The sequence below is a fragment of the Rhamphochromis sp. 'chilingali' genome, assembly GCF_963969265.1.
Source record: "Rhamphochromis sp. 'chilingali' genome assembly, chromosome: 12".
Taxonomy (NCBI): domain Eukaryota; kingdom Metazoa; phylum Chordata; class Actinopteri; order Cichliformes; family Cichlidae; genus Rhamphochromis; species Rhamphochromis sp. 'chilingali'.
In genome coordinates this window covers 32,303,824-32,322,694 of record NC_137939.1, presented here as the reverse complement: position 1 = coordinate 32,322,694, position 18,871 = coordinate 32,303,824, and the positions used below count along the sequence as shown (strand labels likewise).

Below are 18,871 nucleotides of genomic sequence, written 5' to 3'. Positions count from 1 at the left end.
TGTGGTTGCTTAGAGACCTTGGGGGTTTTGGACAGATTAAGAAAAAGTCCACAGAATAATGCTCTGCAGCATGTAATTATGATTCACTACATTTTGCCCAGTTTGTATTCCTGTAAAAATGTTTTCTCTTTTTCATGCTCTTGTCTTACTCACACAGACACAGTGGCTCAGCTGATCCCTGACGCAGACTCGCCTCTCTACGATCGTGTGCAGCAGTACCGTCAGCTACTGGATGGTCTGCCCATGGATGCGTACACACATGGCTGCATCCTTCATCCAGAGCTCACGACTGACTCTATGATCCCAAAGTACGCCACAGCAGAAATACGTAGTAAGTGAAGCCAGCTCACTGCACTGCGGAGGCACGAATGCTCGTATTTTAGCATCTTTGGGAATTACAAAACAGCTTGTGTTACTTAGAGAATGGTTTTTGGGTTGTTTATTTTGCAAACATAGTGTAAGGTCAATAGAAGAAATAAAGGATCCCTTTTAATCAAATGCATTTTTATTGTATTTTGAGATGTCTATAAACATTCCTATAGCTCTTGACAGTTAGATTGCCTCCCTGCTTTGTGAGTGCAGATTTGATTTTCTTGTGAATAACAAATTTATTCAGTGTTAGAAAAGTTCAGGTTCCTCCAATATTTAAGATGTAAGAAATAAGAAGCATTGTTTCAAATTTTCAAGTAAGTTTTTTATTTTTTGTTTTCACATCAGTTTTGATTCAGTTAATTTTAACAGATTAAGTAAATACCTTTACAACAGCAGTCCCCAACCCCCAGGCCTCGGACCGGTACTGGTCCGTGAGTCATTTGGTACTGGGCCGCGAGAGTTGAGGCTCAGGTGTGAAATGTGTGGTTTTCAGGGTTTTTATTGGTTTTCAGCGTTATTTTGTTATCGTTTTGATCGTTAACTCGGTTTTCCTGAGTTTTTTCACGTGTGTTATGAATAAATCTTTTTTTTTTTCGGTACCGGTACTAGTTTTATTTTGTTGTATTTATCTGCAACACCTTAAAGGCCGGTCCGTGAAAATATTGTCGGGCATAAACCGGTCCGTGGCGCAAAAACGGTTGGGGACCGCTGCTTTACAAGACAGTTGATAGCTAGATCAGCTGTTTTCATCTGTGTTACGTCAGCTGACCTTCTGCTGCTTCTGTAGCCGCTTATTTAAAGGACAAACATACATCACAAAGACTGACCTGCGTTTAATTCAGAACTATAGAAGAGGTAAATCTCAAGCTACATCCTGAAAGTTCACAAAGAGATTTAAAATAAACGAACAAAAACAAACAGGAAAGAAGTGCAGATTTAATGAAATGTGCAAAAATAAATGGAAATACAGGATGTTGTTTGAGGTAAAAAACAACTCTATAACCGGAAAGTCAAAACCATCTTTATCTTCATTATGCTCTGACCTCTCTGAGGCAAGCTTTTGTGTAATGTCTTGAAGTAATCGTCAGAAACAGTTCTTCAGGCTTCCCGAAGGAGATTCAAGTTCTTCTTAGGAGCTTCCTTTTCTTCCAATATCTGTCAAGATGATCCCATTACTTCAGTAACTTTAATCTGAAAAGAAAACATTTATCAAATTTGACTAAAGGACAGACGCAGCTCTCTGTCCATTCAGGTCAGTTATGTGAAAAAGCCAAAATAGCTTTAACCGACCAAACCTTTGTTCCCCAAAAAAGGTACAATATGAAGACTGTCTGATCTCCTCACGAAAAACTGAGCAAGACTTCAGGGTCTTTCCAGAAACAGGATGATTTGCAAATTTTAGCAACTGAGTCCACTCGAGTGTGTGTAGCACAAAGGCACGCAGTGTCCATAGAATCACAGTGTTCACTGACTCAGTTTAATTTAATGTGACAGAGGGCTCTGCTCCATTTCACAATGCATGTTCACACACGTTTAATATCTGAATAGATACATGTGGGTCTGCAGGTGTGTGTGTCTGTGTGTGTGGTGAGTTAATGATATATTTTTGTCCCTTTTGTTATTTCTAAGATATTACATTTATCAATTAATACAGAGTGAAAAGGTCAAATTATAAAAAAAGGCTCCACAATAAAAGCAAAAATGCTTCCTTCTAGAGTTTGAATGAAAACAACAGAATTTCAATGAAAACAACAGAATTTGAGAACAAACAATGGAATTTGAATGAAAACAACAGAATTTGAATTAAAAGAACAGAATTTGATCAAAAACCAAAGAATTTGCATGAAAACAACGGAATTTGGGAACAAACAATGGAATTTGAATGAAAACAATGGAATTTGAATGAAAAGAACAGAATTTGAATGAAAACAACGGAATTTGAATGAAAACAACAGAATTAAAATGAAAATGTCGGAATTTGAATGAAAACAACGGAATTTGAAAACAAACAACGGAATTTGAATGAAAACAACAGAATTTGAATTAAAAGAACAGAATTTGATCAAAAACCAAAGAATTTGCATGAAAACAACGGAATTTTGGAACAAACAATGGAATTTGCATGAAAACAACGGAATTTGGGAACAAACAATGGAATTTGAATGAAAACAATGGAATTTGAATGAAAAGAACAGAATTTGAATGAAAACAACGGAATTTGAATGAAAACAATGGAAGTTTAAAACAAACAACAGAATTAAAATGAAAATGTCGGAATTTGAACGAAAACAACAGAATTTGAGAACAAACAATGGAATTTGAACGAAAACAATGGAATTTGAATGAAAACAACAGAATTAAAATGAAAATGTCGGAATTTGAATGAAAACAACGGAATTTGAAAACAAACAACGGAATTTGAATGAAAACAACAGAATTTGAATTAAAAGAACAGAATTTGATCAAAAACCAAAGAATTTGCATGAAAACAACGGAATTTTGGAACAAACAATGGAATTTGCATGAAAACAGCGGAATTTGGGAACAAACAATGGAATTTGAATGAAAACAATGGAATTTGAATGAAAACAATGGAAGTTTAAAACAAACAACAGAATTAGAATGAAAACAACAGAATTAAAATGAAAATGTCGGAATTTGAACGAAAACAACAGAATTTGAGAACAAACAATGGAATTTGAATGAAAACAATGGAATTTGAATGAAAACAATGGAATTTGAATGAAAAGAACAGAATTTGAATGAAAACAACGGAATTTGAATGAAAACAACAGAATTAAAATGAAAATGTCGGAATTTGAACGAAAACAACAGAATTTGAGAACAAACAATGGAATTTGAATGAAAACAACGGAATTTGAATGAAAACAACAGAATTAAAATGAAAATGTCAGAATTTGAATGAAAACAACGGAATTTGAAAACAAACAACGGAATTTGAATGAAAACAACAGAATTTGAATTAAAAGAACAGAATTTGATCAAAAACCAAAGAATTTGCATGAAAACAACGGAATTTTGGAACAAACAATGGAATTTGCATGAAAACAACGGAATTTGGGAACAAACAATGGAATTTGAATGAAAACAATGGAATTTGAATGAAAAGAACAGAATTTGAATGAAAACAATGGAATTTGAATGAAAAGAACAGAATTTGAATGAAAACAACGGAATTTGAATGAAAACAATGGAAGTTTAAAACAAACAACAGAATTAGAATGAAAACAACAGAATTAAAATGAAAATGTCGGAATTTGAACGAAAACAACAGAATTTGAGAACAAACAATGGAATTTGAACGAAAACAATGGAATTTGAATGAAAACAACAGATTTTGATCAAAAACAAAAGAATTTGCATGAAAACAACACAATTTGAACAAAAACAACGGAATTAGAATGAAAACAACGGAATTTGAAAACAAACAATGGAATTTGAATGAAAACAACGGAGTTAGAATGTACAGAACAGAGTTTGAATGAAAGCAACAGAATTCTACAACGAACAATAGAATTTGAATAAAAAGAGTAGAATTAGAATTAAAACAACAGCATTTAAATGAAAACAACGGAATTTCAATGAAATGAACGAAATTAGAATGAAAACGACGGAATTTGAGAACAAACAAAAGAATTTGCATGAAAACAACAGAATTAGAATGGAAACAACGGAATTTGAATGAAAACAAAATTTGAATGAAAAGAACAGAATTTGATCAAAAACCAAAGAATTTGCATGAAAACAACAGAATTTGAACGAAAACAATGGAATTTGAAAACAAACAACAGAATTTGAATGAAAACAACGGAATTAGAATGTATAAAACAGAGTTTGAATGAAAGCAACAGAATTCTAAAACAAACAATAGAATTTGAATAAAAAGAGTAGAATTAGAATGAAAACAACGGAATTTCAATGAAAAGAATGGAATTAGAATGAAATGAATAGAATTTGAATGAAAACAACGAAATTAGAATGAACAGACCAGAATTTGAATCAAAACAATGGAATTAGAATGAAAAGAACATAATTTGAATGAAAACAACGGAATTTGAATGAGCACAACAGAATTTGAATGAAAACAATGGAAGTTTAAAACAAACAACAGAATTAGGGATAGCCTTAAGTGGTAAGCATTCAACAAGGTGCTAGAAACATTCTCTCATCCCAACTGGTCGCAGCAGATGGCCGCCCCTCCCTGAGCCTGGTTCTGTCAAAGGTTTGTTCCTGTAAGAGGGGAGTTTTTCCTTCCCACTGTCGCCAAAGTGCTTGCTCATAGGGGATCATATGATTGTTCCTAAAATAAATGCAAATTCATGATGTGAGTCCCCTGCTCCGTCACATCTCAAAGGTGCTCCATTGGACTGAGATCTGCTCACTCTGGAATACAGTTACACTTATTATCAGTGTTGTTCAAGTTACTTGAAAAAAGTAATCAGTAACTAATTACTGATTACTTCCCCAAAAAAGTAAACCTGTTACTTTACTGATTACTTATTTTCAAAAGTAATAAATTACTTAGTTAATTAGTTACTTTTTAAAAACACAATTTACAACCTGAATAGGCGATAAAGCGATAGATCTTTCAGCCCAATTCTACTTTTTCTGCATAATCCATCATACAAAAATTTATCAAATGGAAAAGTCTCTTTTTTTAAACTTGTTTTATCAGTTTTAATTTTTTAACTTTATGCATCAAGCAAAAAATGAAATTATATGCACCATTCTCTGACTTGAAGAAATTAGTTTAACATTTAAACCTATTTTCTGCACATTCCATGTGTTACATGTAACGCGTTACTGTCCATCTCTGCTTATTATGAACTCATGAACTTAACTTAATATGCATGAAGCCACTGCACTCTGTGTATACTCTGGTTATGAATGGATGGATATGGTCAGCAACAATACTCAGAAAGGCTTGGTATTTAAATTTGGTACTAAAGAGCCCACAGTATACCAAGAAAATAACACCCACATCATTGCACCACCAGCAACCTGAACTGTTAATACAAGGCAAGATGGATCAGTGTTTTCACGTTTACACCAAATTTTTACCCTATTGTCCAAATCTTGCAGCAGAAATCAAAACACATAAGTCCAGGAAACATTTTGCCAGTCCAATTCTGGTGAAGCCATGTGAATTGTATCCTCAAATTCTTGTTCTTGGCTCACATGAGCAGGGCCAGGTGTGGTCTTCTTCTGCTGCTGCCCATCTGCTTCAAAGTTTGATACATTCTGTGTTCAGAGGTGGTCTTATGCATACCGTGGTGTTAACAAGTGGTTATTTGAGTTTCTTTTGCCTTCCTATCAGCTCAAAGTCGTCTTCGTAAACACCGGAGATGGTTGCGTGGGAATATTTAGGTAGATCATTGGCACAACCATGCAATGTTCAAAGTCACTTAAAACACCTTTTGTCCCCATTCTGATGCTCAGTTTGAACTTCAGCGGTGATTTTGATGAGGAGTTAAACAGGGGTACCCACTGAAGTGTATACTGGGCCCTCATTGGTGAAAAAAGTGTCCCATGTTTGTCCCTAGTGCTCATCCCTGAGGTAAAGAAAGTTTTCTTGTGGATTGACAGGATGAAAGGTAGATGCTATTTTGGTTTTGTCATCTTTTCTCGACTACTTTCTTCTTTTAAAGATATAAAAACTTTTCAGTGCTTTTAACTCGCTATATTGAACACTGTCACACACTCAGCGTGACTCAGCTTCAGCTCTGGTACCAAAGAGACTCCTACGACGAAAACCACATGCATTTTGAATGCAAAGCAATTCATCTTCCTTGCAGCATTTTCCACATCATTGGTAAAACAAATCCCAGGTTTTTATGTGCACAGCGTGATTAGCATACTGTGTAATTTGATGCTACTCAATACCAAAAACCCTTAACACAGCACTTTGTAGTGATGCCAGGTTTTTAACGGCAGATATTAGACCTCCCAGCCTGAACTGTGGTGCTCTTCACATCAGGTAATGGCCTTGTCATGTAAATCAGAGCAACAGGCTGGATGAGATATAAAAGAAAGTCTGCAGGAGAATTAATCATCCAGTGAAATCCTGACCAGTCTGTGATGGACCTGCAAAATCAACTTTAAGGAGTATTTCATTGAACGCATCGGTGTTCTCTGTGCGGTAAACTTTGGTTTGGATGATTATGATTCAGACTGAAGGGACAGTTCAGACACAAACATTTTTATCTTTCTGGGTTCATCTTGTCATCATCATTCCAGCAGACTCATGGAAAATATGCAAAAAATAGGCCGCGTCACAGGTTTGCAGCTAAAGTAAAGACTGACAAAATATTAGAAGACTAAAAGATTCTGCATCCTGGCCAAGTTCTTCATCTTTATTATTAACAATTCCCCAAAAAACAACAAACTCAGTAATGTGTCAGTCTATCGTATGAATTTTTCCATCTTCCTGCTTAACTCTGAAGAAGTAAAACTTCAAAGGTTTGACTTTTATTTTGTAAAAACAGAATCTCAGAGCACAGTTGTACACTGTTTTTGGCAAATGTTACACTAAATGTCATTACTAACTACACTTGTTAGTATTGTATGTGGATTTGGCTAAAAATATAAACTTCAGTGTCCAAGTACATAATACAATCACCGTGTTATTGCAGGGACTTTACCTTGCAATATCAAGTACATTGAAGCAACTGTTGTGATTTGTGCTACATAAATAAAATTGAATTGAATTAATGGTGCCTGCACTGAACTACACCTGCCTCTGTTTGTTCTGTTAGTTTACCAAACTGCCTTAATTAGGTCACAAAATGCATAAAAATGCTTTTGTAATTAAAGGTTTATATCTGGTATGCCTTAAAAACTTGTTTTAGCTGCATGTTTTTTTATTATTCAAGTGATCTTTGAGTTGGAAATCATAAAACTACCTGAGTAGAGCTAAATCAAGTAGGTTAAACACTAAAACAAAACATCAATCTTTTACTTTGACTCATCATTAGTTACCCAGATGGCAAAAAGAAGGGTAACAAAAAAACAACACAGATGAGTGGATTCATGCCATTCAGACCAGAGAAACAAAATGAAAACAGCTTCTATTAAAAGTGTAGTACAGTAAAAGCCATACCGGACTGTGCTAGGTAACAAAAACAAATTTAATCCTGGACTCGCCTGTCTTCCTGTCCACAGCAGTAGTTAAAGAACAAAACAAAACAATCAGAACTGAAGAAGCTTCTCGGATGAGAGGTGAAACGCCTTCAAGCAACTTAAAGAAGTCCAGACGCTTTTTTTTTTGCAAGCTCCTTTGAAAACAAAACAAAAAAAAAATAGTATCTCTAACAAAAGAAGTTATGTGAATGTGAGCAGATATTATCTGCCTGACTGACTGTTAATGTTGTAATATCATACCTGGATAGAAAAACACACAGTGGAAAACTATCAGTCATGTTCTGGCCTCCTCAGAGTCCAGACCTCAACATTATTTAAGCAGTTTGGGCTCATCTCGACAGAGAATAGACTAAAAGGCACCCAAAATCCATAGAAGTCTTTTGTGAACATGATTCTACCAAATATTGAGGTTTGGTTCAATTGTGCAAACTATTTTTTAGCCTTATATACTGTGTTATATTTACCCAATGAAAGAAATGAGAGGTGGCTCAAGTGTTTTGCACAGTGCTGTACGTTAGCAATATAAAAAATTATAGTGCACCACGGACACATCTTATGTCCTTGATGACGTAAATAAAAACAATATGTGTAACAGCTGATGACACAAGCTTCTTCCTCTGCCCTCGGGAGACTGAATGGAGCTCAGATGGGAATAAGCTTTGTATTGTCAGACATCCCCTTGGAGATTAAACACACTGGACTCTGGCGTATTTGCTTTTAGTAAAATATGCCAGGCAGACAGCACAGTGTCTAAATATTATTCAAAGTGTTTTTTTCCCCTTCCTGAACAACAGAGGACACAGTTAATGTGAATGCATGCACTGTGTTTGTGTGTAACTTCAGGACATCTGGCCAACGCTGCGACAGAGCTGATGAAGCTGGACCATGAGGAGCCTCAGCTGACAGAACCGTACCTCTCCAAACAGAAGAAGCTAATGGTGAACCCGTGTTTTCATTAACGTTAACATTTAACTTTTAAGTGTCCTTCACAACTACAGATTTCATTAATATACACTTCAGAAGTGAAGACTTAAGATGACTTTCAGGGTGTGATTCATATACTGCAATTCATAGGAGTTCATTTGCATAAGTTTCAGGGCCTTTAATCCATTAAATGATGCATTAAAATTAAATAAATTTCTCACTTATTGTAAGAATTAATAGCTTAGTGTATTGTACATTTTTAAATTGTTGTTATCCCTTCAAGAAATTATAGAGCACATAGAAAATCCATTAAATCCTCTAAATGTGTAATACATTTATACTTATTTAGGGCAGCTGCCTGAATTAGCATCTTAAACTGATGTATTAATATCCTTCATGGGTACAAAGTGAAGGTTATCACACAGGAAACACCCTGTAAGATTAGCTTCATCGAGTGAAACCCTTAAAATTTTAAATCCTGAATAAAAATATACTTATTTTGAATTACATATATTTGAGACCCCTGAACGGGAATGTAACGAGTATGATTTTTATGTATTTAATGCTTTTTTGGGGGGACAAACAGTTTAAGTCTCTATTAAACTGACAGGTATTGCGTCATTTATGATCAGAGAAGAAATCCTGACTTTTCCTTCAGTGCCGTTAGTTTTCCTATTTGTGGCTTTGAGTGAAATATCTTTAGAGCTACTGGATGTGACATATAGTTAAAGTGCTTTAAATGTTTTTTAAGACTAATTCTATGTAAATACAAGTACACTGCAATTACTTTAGATTATTATGACAGTTTTAAACAGATTCCATGCCCCCCATAGAATAATTCATATTAAGGTTATTTGTATTTTTTGTAAGCAATAAAAAGCAGTTTAGGCGTTTGGCTTTAGCATTTAACTAGATACATATTTATGGCTGAAATAATGTTCTGAGATGTTTTTTATTTTTCTGTAAGTTTTTTCTTTTCTTCCAAAAAATGTTTTTAAAGGTTGAATAAATCTCTGCAAAGTATTCCAAAAATGTTTAGTGAAAATGTTGCTTTTGATGTTGTTTTTGGAGTGAGTGGAGCTTTCCCTGTTTAACTTTGGTTGAGGCAGATAGTCAGACTGGTTAACAGAGTAGGACAACCACACACTGTCACATCCACACCTATGGCCATTTTAAAGCCACCAGTTAACGTGATTTGCACTGAACTGTGGGAGGAAGCCACAGTACTCGAATGGAACCTGTGCAGGTACAGCAAGAACATTCAAACTGCACACAGAACGGCTCCAGCTGATCAGCATATATAAGAACCAGGAAAGTTCTTGCTTTGCTGTCGCAGTGCTAGCACTAGCTATTTCTCACTGCATGTCAAAATATCAAATTTAAAATGTATGTTTTCAGCATTTTAGGCTAAATGTTAAAATGACACATTTTATTTCCTGAAAATATGTGAAACACTTTTAGTGTAGTCTCCAAATTTGATATTTTTCCTCGTGGCATTAGAAATCATTTCACTGCAATGTGTCAATCTATCATAAAACCTGATTTAAATGATATAGTTTATGTTATCCAGTAACATCTGTGACACAGTCTCATAATTTTGCATTCAGAATACCTTTTGTTCAGAAATTGCATTCGAGGAGCATTTTAAAAACCCCGTCATCTCAGACACCAGTGATGTCCTCAAATCAGAATAATGCAGAATACTGTTTTTGTTTTTTATTGTCATAAATATGTATAAGGACATTTTATAACTTGCAACTTAACACCATTCTTTGAACGTTGTTAGGATTTGAAATAGTGCTTCAAATGAATGTTTTCTTAAAGACAGAATTACAAAGTTTATGTAAGGTTTGTTATTTTTATGGGAATGTTCCCTGCTAGCTAAAATTTCAGTGTTATCAAAACTACAAAAAAGTAATTACTGCTGCTTTAACAATTACACCATCTGCAGTTAAAACAGTTTAAATTGAGTCCTGCTAAATAAGAAGCCACGCTTGCCTAAAAGGGGGCTGGGAAAGGCTTGATTTATGTCAACTTATAACAATTTATCACTTGAATTTAACATTAAAACATCAGTTTAATGCGTGCTACTTTTTTACTTGTTTAATTGACAGGCAAAAATCTTGGACCATGATAATGTGAACTACCTGAAGAAAATTCTGGGGGAGTTAGCCATGGTTTTAGATCAAGTGGAAGCTGAACTGGAGAAAAGAAAACTAGAGTATCAAGGTATGTCCAAATGATGAATATCAAAGCACAACCCAGACGTTTTCTATAGTGATGTTATCGCATTCTTTGCTTCGCAGGCCAAAAGTGTGAGTTGTGGCTTTGTGGACCTGAATTTACACTAGCTGACATCTGCCTCGGAGCCTTGTTGCACAGGCTCAAGTTCTTGGGACTTTCTAAGAAATACTGGGAGGACGGCAGCCGGCCCAACCTGCAGTCCTTTTTTGTGCGTGTGCAAAAACGCTACGCTTTTCGAAAGGTCTTGGGTGACATCCACACGACCCTCCTGTCGGCAGTCCTACCCAACGCCTTCCGGATGGTAAAAAAGAAGCCGCCGTCCTTCTTCGGGGCCTCTTTTCTCATGGGTTCACTGGGCGGGATGGGCTACTTTGCCTACTGGTATTTAAAAAAGAAATACATGTAGTGAATGCCCACTTGTTGTGTTATATGTCTGTGTATTTGTGTGATGTTTAAACTTTTCTGTAATGTTTTATGACTGCAGGAAAACATAATGAATCTATATAGAGAACACTATTACTTACCTGGGTGAACAAAGAAATATTAAAACATTCCATAATAAGAAATTCTTAACAGTACATTTTCTGGTAATCAAGGCCTTCGTTAAAGTTTAATTACTGGAAACTTGCAGCTCTTGTGCATGCAAGTCCTCATTTAACTTTTGTTGAAGGCATGCATCAGGTCCACCTACACTGAAATCTTAAAGTGAAAAAAAAACCCCAGATAAAACTTTAAACACAACAACAACAACAGGGGTTAACTGACCTTCGCATGCCACTATTATAGTCACTACTCATACCTGCTCCTCACTCCTCCATCTACCTGAGGTATAACCAGTAAAACCACAGGGACATGTACATGACGATTACTTTCTGAAAAGTGCTGTGCTGCCAGAAACTGCCACATGTAATGATGAAAGGATGGAGGCAAACTTTAAAGGTATGCTTTGACATTTTGGGAAATGTGCTTATTGGCTTTATTGATGAGGCGTGGATGAGAAGATCGATACTACTCTTTGTGTAGGTGTTAAATATGAAGCTACAGGCCAAGAGGGTGATTAGCTTAGTTTAAACACTGAAAACAAGCAAAACAGCCGCTCTGTCACAGAAATGTGAATACCAGCATCAGCTAGGTATAGAACGTGATTTTCACTTAAACAGCATGAAACAGAAGCCAACACCAGTAAATGCCTTTGTCTCATTTAAATATGAAAAACATAATTATGCTTCACTATTAACATACTAGGTCTAATCAAATTATCACACTTAGCTTGTGATAATTCAGGGAAATTGTCACACTCCACGTGTAATTTGATTAAACACAAACACATTAGCTATATTTTGCAATATGCCGGCGTGGGGACAGTAGAATCTGATATATTAAAACTAAGAAGATAATTAGGATAATGATGGAAGGCGCGCTTCAGTCAATATTGTGCTTAAGTGGTGCAAATCACTTAACACATTTCTAATGAATTAAACTGCCACTCCACTTTGGGTGGCATGACATTGTGGTGTGGTGGTTTGCACTGTTGACTGGGAGCACTCACTATGTGCTGGGTTTTTCTTTCAGCAGCTCCATAGATGTTCACGTTGGGTTAATTTTTGCTTCTAAATTGGCCATAGGTGTGGATGTGAGTAAGACAAAGTGAAAATGTGAATGTTTGGTTTGTAGTGGAAATGCTTTGAATGGTCCAGTCAGACTGTGTTGGTTCCACTTTACCTGGTTGTTAGCCCTATTTTTTAATCTCAAGTAGAGTATCAAACATACATAAAGTGTGTCACATTACAAGATATGAATATCTTCCAGTGTCACAACGAATCACAAAGGGGAAAGGTTAAAAAAGAAAGTTTAAAAACAAGAGCAGAAGAAGAAATCTGCTTTTGTCTATTTGTGTTTCTTTTGGGGGACTAAACCTTGCTCCTGATAGAAGCATGTTAGGGAAACTAAAGGTGCAAAACAGTGTGTGGGTCTTTGAAAAGACCGTCATTTCATGCAAATGTTTCCAGTCTTAATGCTGAGCTAAGCAGCTGTAGCAGCTTCATGATCATGCACACAATAAAAGCAGTACCCATCTTCTCATCTAACCCTCAGAAATAAAGTGGAAAAATCTCCCAAACTATAAAAGTGCTCCTTTAACTTATTGTACACCCAATATGTAATAACACACAGAGACATGCACACGTGTGTCCAGAGTCAGTTTATTTAGAGCACCACAGATCACACAGCACACAGTGGTCCACTGTCACTATCTTGTCGCTGAGCAGAGGAAAATCTGGGTGTTTGAAAAGTTACACTTGGCTCTACTGATAGCAAAATAATAAATTCTGCATCTATGGCACAATAGTGATGACTTAGGGTTAGGATGTATGTTTCATTGCATGGGTTACTTTCATATTGTGTACACTGAGGGGTTTTTTTGTGGCCCAGAGGCAGAATTTATGACATGACTAAGCCACAGATTTCTAAATATTCAGTTGGTAACTGTAACCTTTGAATCACCTGCACTGCACCGCGTCTGAGACGGTCCCTCAGCAATACTGAGCAAGAAAAAACGCACTGGAATTCACTGCTGTTTGTTTGTCTCTGCTGACTTCCTCCTGACAGATGCAAGATTGTTTTTAACAGATAGATATTTTTAATTACACACGGTCGCATTTATTTTACCATGCTTAATTTTTAATGAGCTTAAAGGTTAAACAACGGGAACGAGGGAAGGAAAAAGCTGACTCATCTGAAGGCTTAAGGAGCATGATGGTGAGAAACAGAGAGCCTTCCCAGCCGTCTCGTTGTTTCTTAATGCAGTTTATTTTTCTTACTCCACATTAAGTTAACCCTTGACGGGAACCACTTTGTGTTTCTTTACCAGATGTCTGTGCTTTTTTAAAAAAAACCATGTTATCATGTGCGCTCTTTGGGTTTAACTCATTGTTGTGAGGTGCTGGCTGGAGTTGTAAGCTGCTTTTGCTTTTTCTTGGCTGGTTATTACCGACATTCTTGCAGTAAGAACTCACAGTGCAGCGACTCTTTCTCTCATTATAACTGCTGCTCAAATAACAGAGGTCATGGAGAGTTTTCTACTGTCACACAAACTCACCTGTGCAGGTGGTGATTAGCATCTAACTGCAACAGAAAAGGCTGAACCAAAGACAATGATCAGTACTCCTTTAATATAAGTTTGTTGCTGTTTCATGTCTTGTAGCAGAATCTGTTTTTTTATTAAGAAAACCAAAGTGTACCCAGTTTAATTTTTGATATGGAGAGTGCAGGGCGGCCAGTGAGATCAATAAATCCTTTTTGTCTGAAAAGAAGACATTTGAGATACACATTAAAGTAGACATTAAAGTACTTGATTTCAAGATGTTCAGAAGGGAGGTAAATGAGATTTCCAAAGTTTGAAAGCAAGCAAAAGAGGAGATATGTGTCCAGTTACAAATAAATCAAATAATTAGCTTAACTGTGTTCTCATTTATGTTGAGATTTTCATGCTAAAACGGTTCAATAATTGACACTGTGGGCGAAAATGCCAAGAAACGTCATAACCAGCCAATCACTGTAAACGCTTGGTACATTTTGATTATTGCAAGCACAGCTGTTACGATTCCGCTGCTTCCTCTGACTGAATCGCACTACCCGAGGGGTCGGATCTGTACTTCTTGGATCCAACAAAGATTTCAAGTCGAAAGAATCCCAGTTGTGATTTGTGGCCATTATTTTTTTATTTTTAACTTTTTATTTTTTATATTTCTATATATGCATTTATTTATGGTGCTTTTTATGATGTTTGTTCATAAGCCTTAATTTATTCAGTTGCCATCAATGACCAATAAATAATGAAAATAATTAATGGAACTTTTTTTTGTTGGTTTATTTGGACAAAAACTCAGAGCTTCCTGCACGGAGGAGAAAGTCGATTTTTTTTATATTTGATACATAAATCCCAACAGTAGAAAACTGAAACATTCTTCTGTGATTTACATATTTGTAAGCTTAACAGAACTTTAACAAAATATGACTGGTGTCATTCTATACTTTTCCTCATAGCTCAAAAAAGTCACTCTTTTTACACAAATCTTCTGGCTCCTACTTCCTGTATAAATCAAAAATATAAAAGTTCAGCTTTTAAAGTGAAATTTATGCTGTGGTTTTTACCAGAGATGTACTGGTGAGTGTTTAAGGAAGCAAGATTGTGTAAGTGGGAATTCTGATTTATTCATATAAGGCCAAATCACACAGATCAAGGTGCTTCATAGTGTGAGCTAAGGACCATCAGATGATCCCCTACAAGCACTTAGTGACAACGAGGAGGAAGAACTCTCTTTTAAAAAGGAAGAGAGGGCTGACCTAGGCCAGTTAGGGTTTGAGGGTTAAGTAGGGCAAGACAGGGAGAATACAGAGAGATCACGACCAGCAAGCAGGTCCAAACACAAACTACAGAAGTTAATGACATGCAGCAGTGACCAATAAATACGTGTAAAGTGGAGAGTACTCAGTGGATCATGGGAAGTCGTCTAGCAGCATAACTAAGGGATGATTCAGGGTCACCCAACTCTAACTATAAACTTTATGGAAAAGGAAAATCTGAAGCTGAATCCTAAAAAGCAATCCAGCACCAGTAAACTACACTGTTCAGCATTTTTAATAGCTTCTGTTCAGAAACTTATGGCACAGAGGAATATTAATCTTGTCTGATTTGTCTTTTAAAGACCAGTTAAAATAAAAATTGATAGTGTTTCAAAAGCTGATGGCAACATAAGCATAAAGCTGCTTTTCTCCATGTTTTTAAATTATATCTTTGCTGTAGGGAAAAATAGTTTCCTTTAAACAGTTTAGGCATTTTTTTTCATGAAATAATTAACAGGAAAAACCCCCTCTTTATATCAATTAATGATGAAAATAAATGTTAGTTAAAGCTCAATACTGAATATTTCCAACCTTAATAATATTTCTTAATTAAATATATTAAAATTCTTATTCCTAACCACATTCTACATCCCTGAACAAACTTAAACTACACATAATGTTGACACACAGTTACTTTGACCCCAAATCATTCACAATCAAAAAAAACAGATTTCAAATATTATACGTAGGATGAAATGCAGCTTCACTGGATTACAATGACTTGTTCAAAGCTTTCTAAATAAATAACAATGAACATTTACTGTACATTGGTTTGCAAAAAACACACATCATCAGTGCTATACAACTGGAGCTGTAAACATTCTCAACTGTTCCCATACATATCTAAAAACTGCAAATACTCAGTTTGGAATAACGCACTATAAGTCAGGCAAATAATAGCGAACCTTGAGGCTGAAGGTGAGAGGACTGAAGCTGGGCAGCAGAGCAGCTCTGTGCTTTTATCTCAGATTACAAGTCATTTTGGGATCAGCAGCTGCCAAACAGATGAAGAATTGCAAGTAAGTCATTGTGTACAAGGTGGCCAGCCTATGAAGAGGGGAATTACTTAAAATAGCTTCAAGTAGAGTTGCTGGCTTGGACCTGGATGCAGATAGCGTCAAATGTAGTGTGTTATTTTGAGGATGATTTTACTTGAGTGTTTAGCTTAGGCATGCGGCTTCTGTTCTTTTGGGTGGCGCTGAGGGGGAAGTCCTGGTGACATTGGCTTTACATACCAAACCCGATATGTTAAATACCACCCCAGCAGGGCGCATATGGTTCCTAACAACTTGTGAGATGGGTCATGGAAATAAACAGAGGTGCACGTGAACATCCACACCCAAATGATCATGATAAGATTCAAGGCTATATACAGCAGGCTCAAGACCTTCCTGGGAAGTCCAGACAAGCTGGTGGTATTGAGAGAGCTCATCGGGGCAATTTCCTCCATGATGAAGAGGGTGGAGTACGCCAAAATGAAGGAGTGTCCTGAGATGTCATAGCCAACCCAGTGGAATCCAGCCCGCCTGCAGACAGCTTTCGATGTGAACTCCTTGTAATCAACCTTTACCAAGCTGTTTTCATAACAAGAACCGGTCACATCCTCGATGTAGAAGAAGGTCTCTGTGCAGACGTACCAGACAGCTGTTGCCACCACCAGAGAAAGCAGCCGCCGGGCGAGAAAGGAGACACTCCTGTTGAAGGAGGCATTGGAGAGGAGGAGGAAGGGGGTTAGCAGCAGCAGCGTCCAGCCCCAGGACACTTTAACAAAATACCTGCAAGACAAACAGAGCAGTCTGATGAAACAATTTACCACTTCAAGATAAAGTTAATCTCATATGTACACAGAATGTATATTTCATACTCCTGGGCCAATACAGAATGTTTATGCATAAACATTCTGTATACTCCAGGTTTTTACTTCTGTTTCTAACCATCTGTAACACCAGCACATATACTGGTACATATGTACAGATTTCTTTTTAGAATAGAATATAATAGCTTTTTATTGTCATTGTACATGTACAACGAAACTGTGGATGCTCCACACTAGCTGTGCATGGAACAAAAATATAAATAGCAGGACACAAATAATAACAATTGCCAGTTTCTGCTCCTACAAAATCCAGGTAAGCCAAGCAGTTTTTGTTTGTTTTGAGTTGTGTTCAACAAATAGGACTTCATTAGCCCGACAGTTGAACAGTTCACCCTTGACCTACATCTCTCCAGTCTTGCCAAATTCATTAAAACATTTAAAAAAAAGAAAATTATAAAGGTGCTTTTAAGTCACCTTAAAGTGAACGCCAGGTGTGCCCACGAGCTTGAATGAATCGGTTGTGTTAGCTAATCAATCGCGTCGTCATACTTACACGTTCAGGGCGTTTTTGCTGCTGCTGAAATACGTCTGCGGAACGAACTCCAGCTCTTTCAGGACGGACCCCACGACCGAGATGAGCAAAAAACTCCAGGGGAACTTCTGTCGGACGGCCGGTATCCTCCACAGTACCACCAACTTATCCACAATGACATCCAACGACGCCATGTTGACGCTATGACCGTTGCTCTACACCGGCGGGGAGGGGTACGTTGCTTTGACGTCACTGCAGGTCAACCAATGAGATTTTATTGTTCTTCTTTGTGTTTTTAACGGCAGACTACAAACGGTAAATTCAAATGGATAGCGCCCCCACCGTACAGGGTGATGTGCTACTTTCTTCTTAACTTTCCTTTCACTTTCTTTGTATCTGACATATGTTTTCGTAGATATACATATTAATCCAAAATAACATAATAAATGGAGGAAAACAATTAAACCACAGTCCTAAAACCAAGACCAGCCAGGCAAGGCCATGATGATCCACTTGGTAAAGTAAACCTGCCAGGCATCTTTTTTGGCTTTAAAACAACAATTCTGATGGCTAAAGATCCAAACGGGACAGGGGAAAAAAAAGAAAACAAAAAAGGAACACCTCTATACACATCTGCACATCAGGCAACCTGCTCTACTCCTGAGCAACAGCTACCCTAGGGGGTGCTTCAGAGATTTTGGTTCCTTCTGAGATGAGCATCACACAGTTCCTGCCGGTATGTCGGCTGCAGCTCCATATTGTGAATCTCCACGTCTACCTGTTGGATTTGGGACTGTTGAGGCCATTTCAGTACAATGAATTCACTGAACTCACTTAGATGATCCAAGAAAAAACAAAGAAAGAACGGAAGAAAGATCTTCTGTATATTTCTCAAAAAATGTGATCCTGTCTCCCTGAACCTTAAAAGAGACCTCTTTGACAGCATCTGGTCAAATTCCCCTTATTTCCACATGTGGTATGTCTTCCTCATTAAACTGACATCATTGTGATGCAATCTACATTATTTATCTACTGGAAAAGTTGCTAAAAGAGTTCTGTTTCTGGGTCAAATTTAATTTATTTCTCCCAGTTTTTCTGTTATTACATGCAACACAATATATTCATACTTTGTAATTAACAGTTTAAAAAATGTATTTAATAATACTAACTAAAAAAAATAGATATAAATGCAAATCATATACATATATTTTCACTGTCTACACATACAATTTAAGGTAATTAATGGAAGTGTTGATGAGAGCTGGTGCTGATGTTTGTAAAACTGAATCCTGCTCCTGCTGATTGATTGTGATTATACTGGAATAAAATAAATCTCCCCTTGAAGGACAAAGTTTGTCCCCAGTGCACTCTGACTTGGCAAACAAGCCTCTCTAAAAAGCAATTTTCCAAGCATGCCT

General features: G+C 36.6%; 2 protein-coding genes across 2 annotated transcripts in view; one reads left to right on the top strand and one right to left on the bottom strand.

Annotated features, from left to right (window-relative positions):
• Positions 1–14,396, top strand: part of gdap1l1 (ganglioside induced differentiation associated protein 1-like 1) — a 28,911-nt gene extending 14,515 nt beyond the window's left edge. Inside the window, exons 3-6 of the mRNA XM_080898031.1 lie at positions 158–331; positions 8,377–8,471; positions 10,572–10,686; positions 10,764–14,396. Of these exons, the coding sequence (XP_080754157.1) occupies positions 158–331; positions 8,377–8,471; positions 10,572–10,686; positions 10,764–11,107 (728 nt within the window). The 3' untranslated portion in view covers positions 11,108–14,396. The remainder of the gene's footprint in view (positions 1–157; positions 332–8,376; positions 8,472–10,571; positions 10,687–10,763) is intronic.
• A 183-nt stretch (positions 14,397–14,579) lies between these two features.
• The window catches only part of fitm2 (fat storage inducing transmembrane protein 2), a 30,167-nt gene continuing 25,875 nt past the window's right edge, over positions 14,580–18,871 (bottom strand). The window contains exons 2-3 of the mRNA XM_080898042.1: positions 17,475–17,705; positions 14,580–16,880 (exon numbers count right to left, since the gene is read on the bottom strand). Of these exons, the coding sequence (XP_080754168.1) occupies positions 16,271–16,880; positions 17,475–17,647 (783 nt within the window). The 5' untranslated portion in view covers positions 17,648–17,705 and the 3' untranslated portion in view covers positions 14,580–16,270. The remainder of the gene's footprint in view (positions 16,881–17,474; positions 17,706–18,871) is intronic.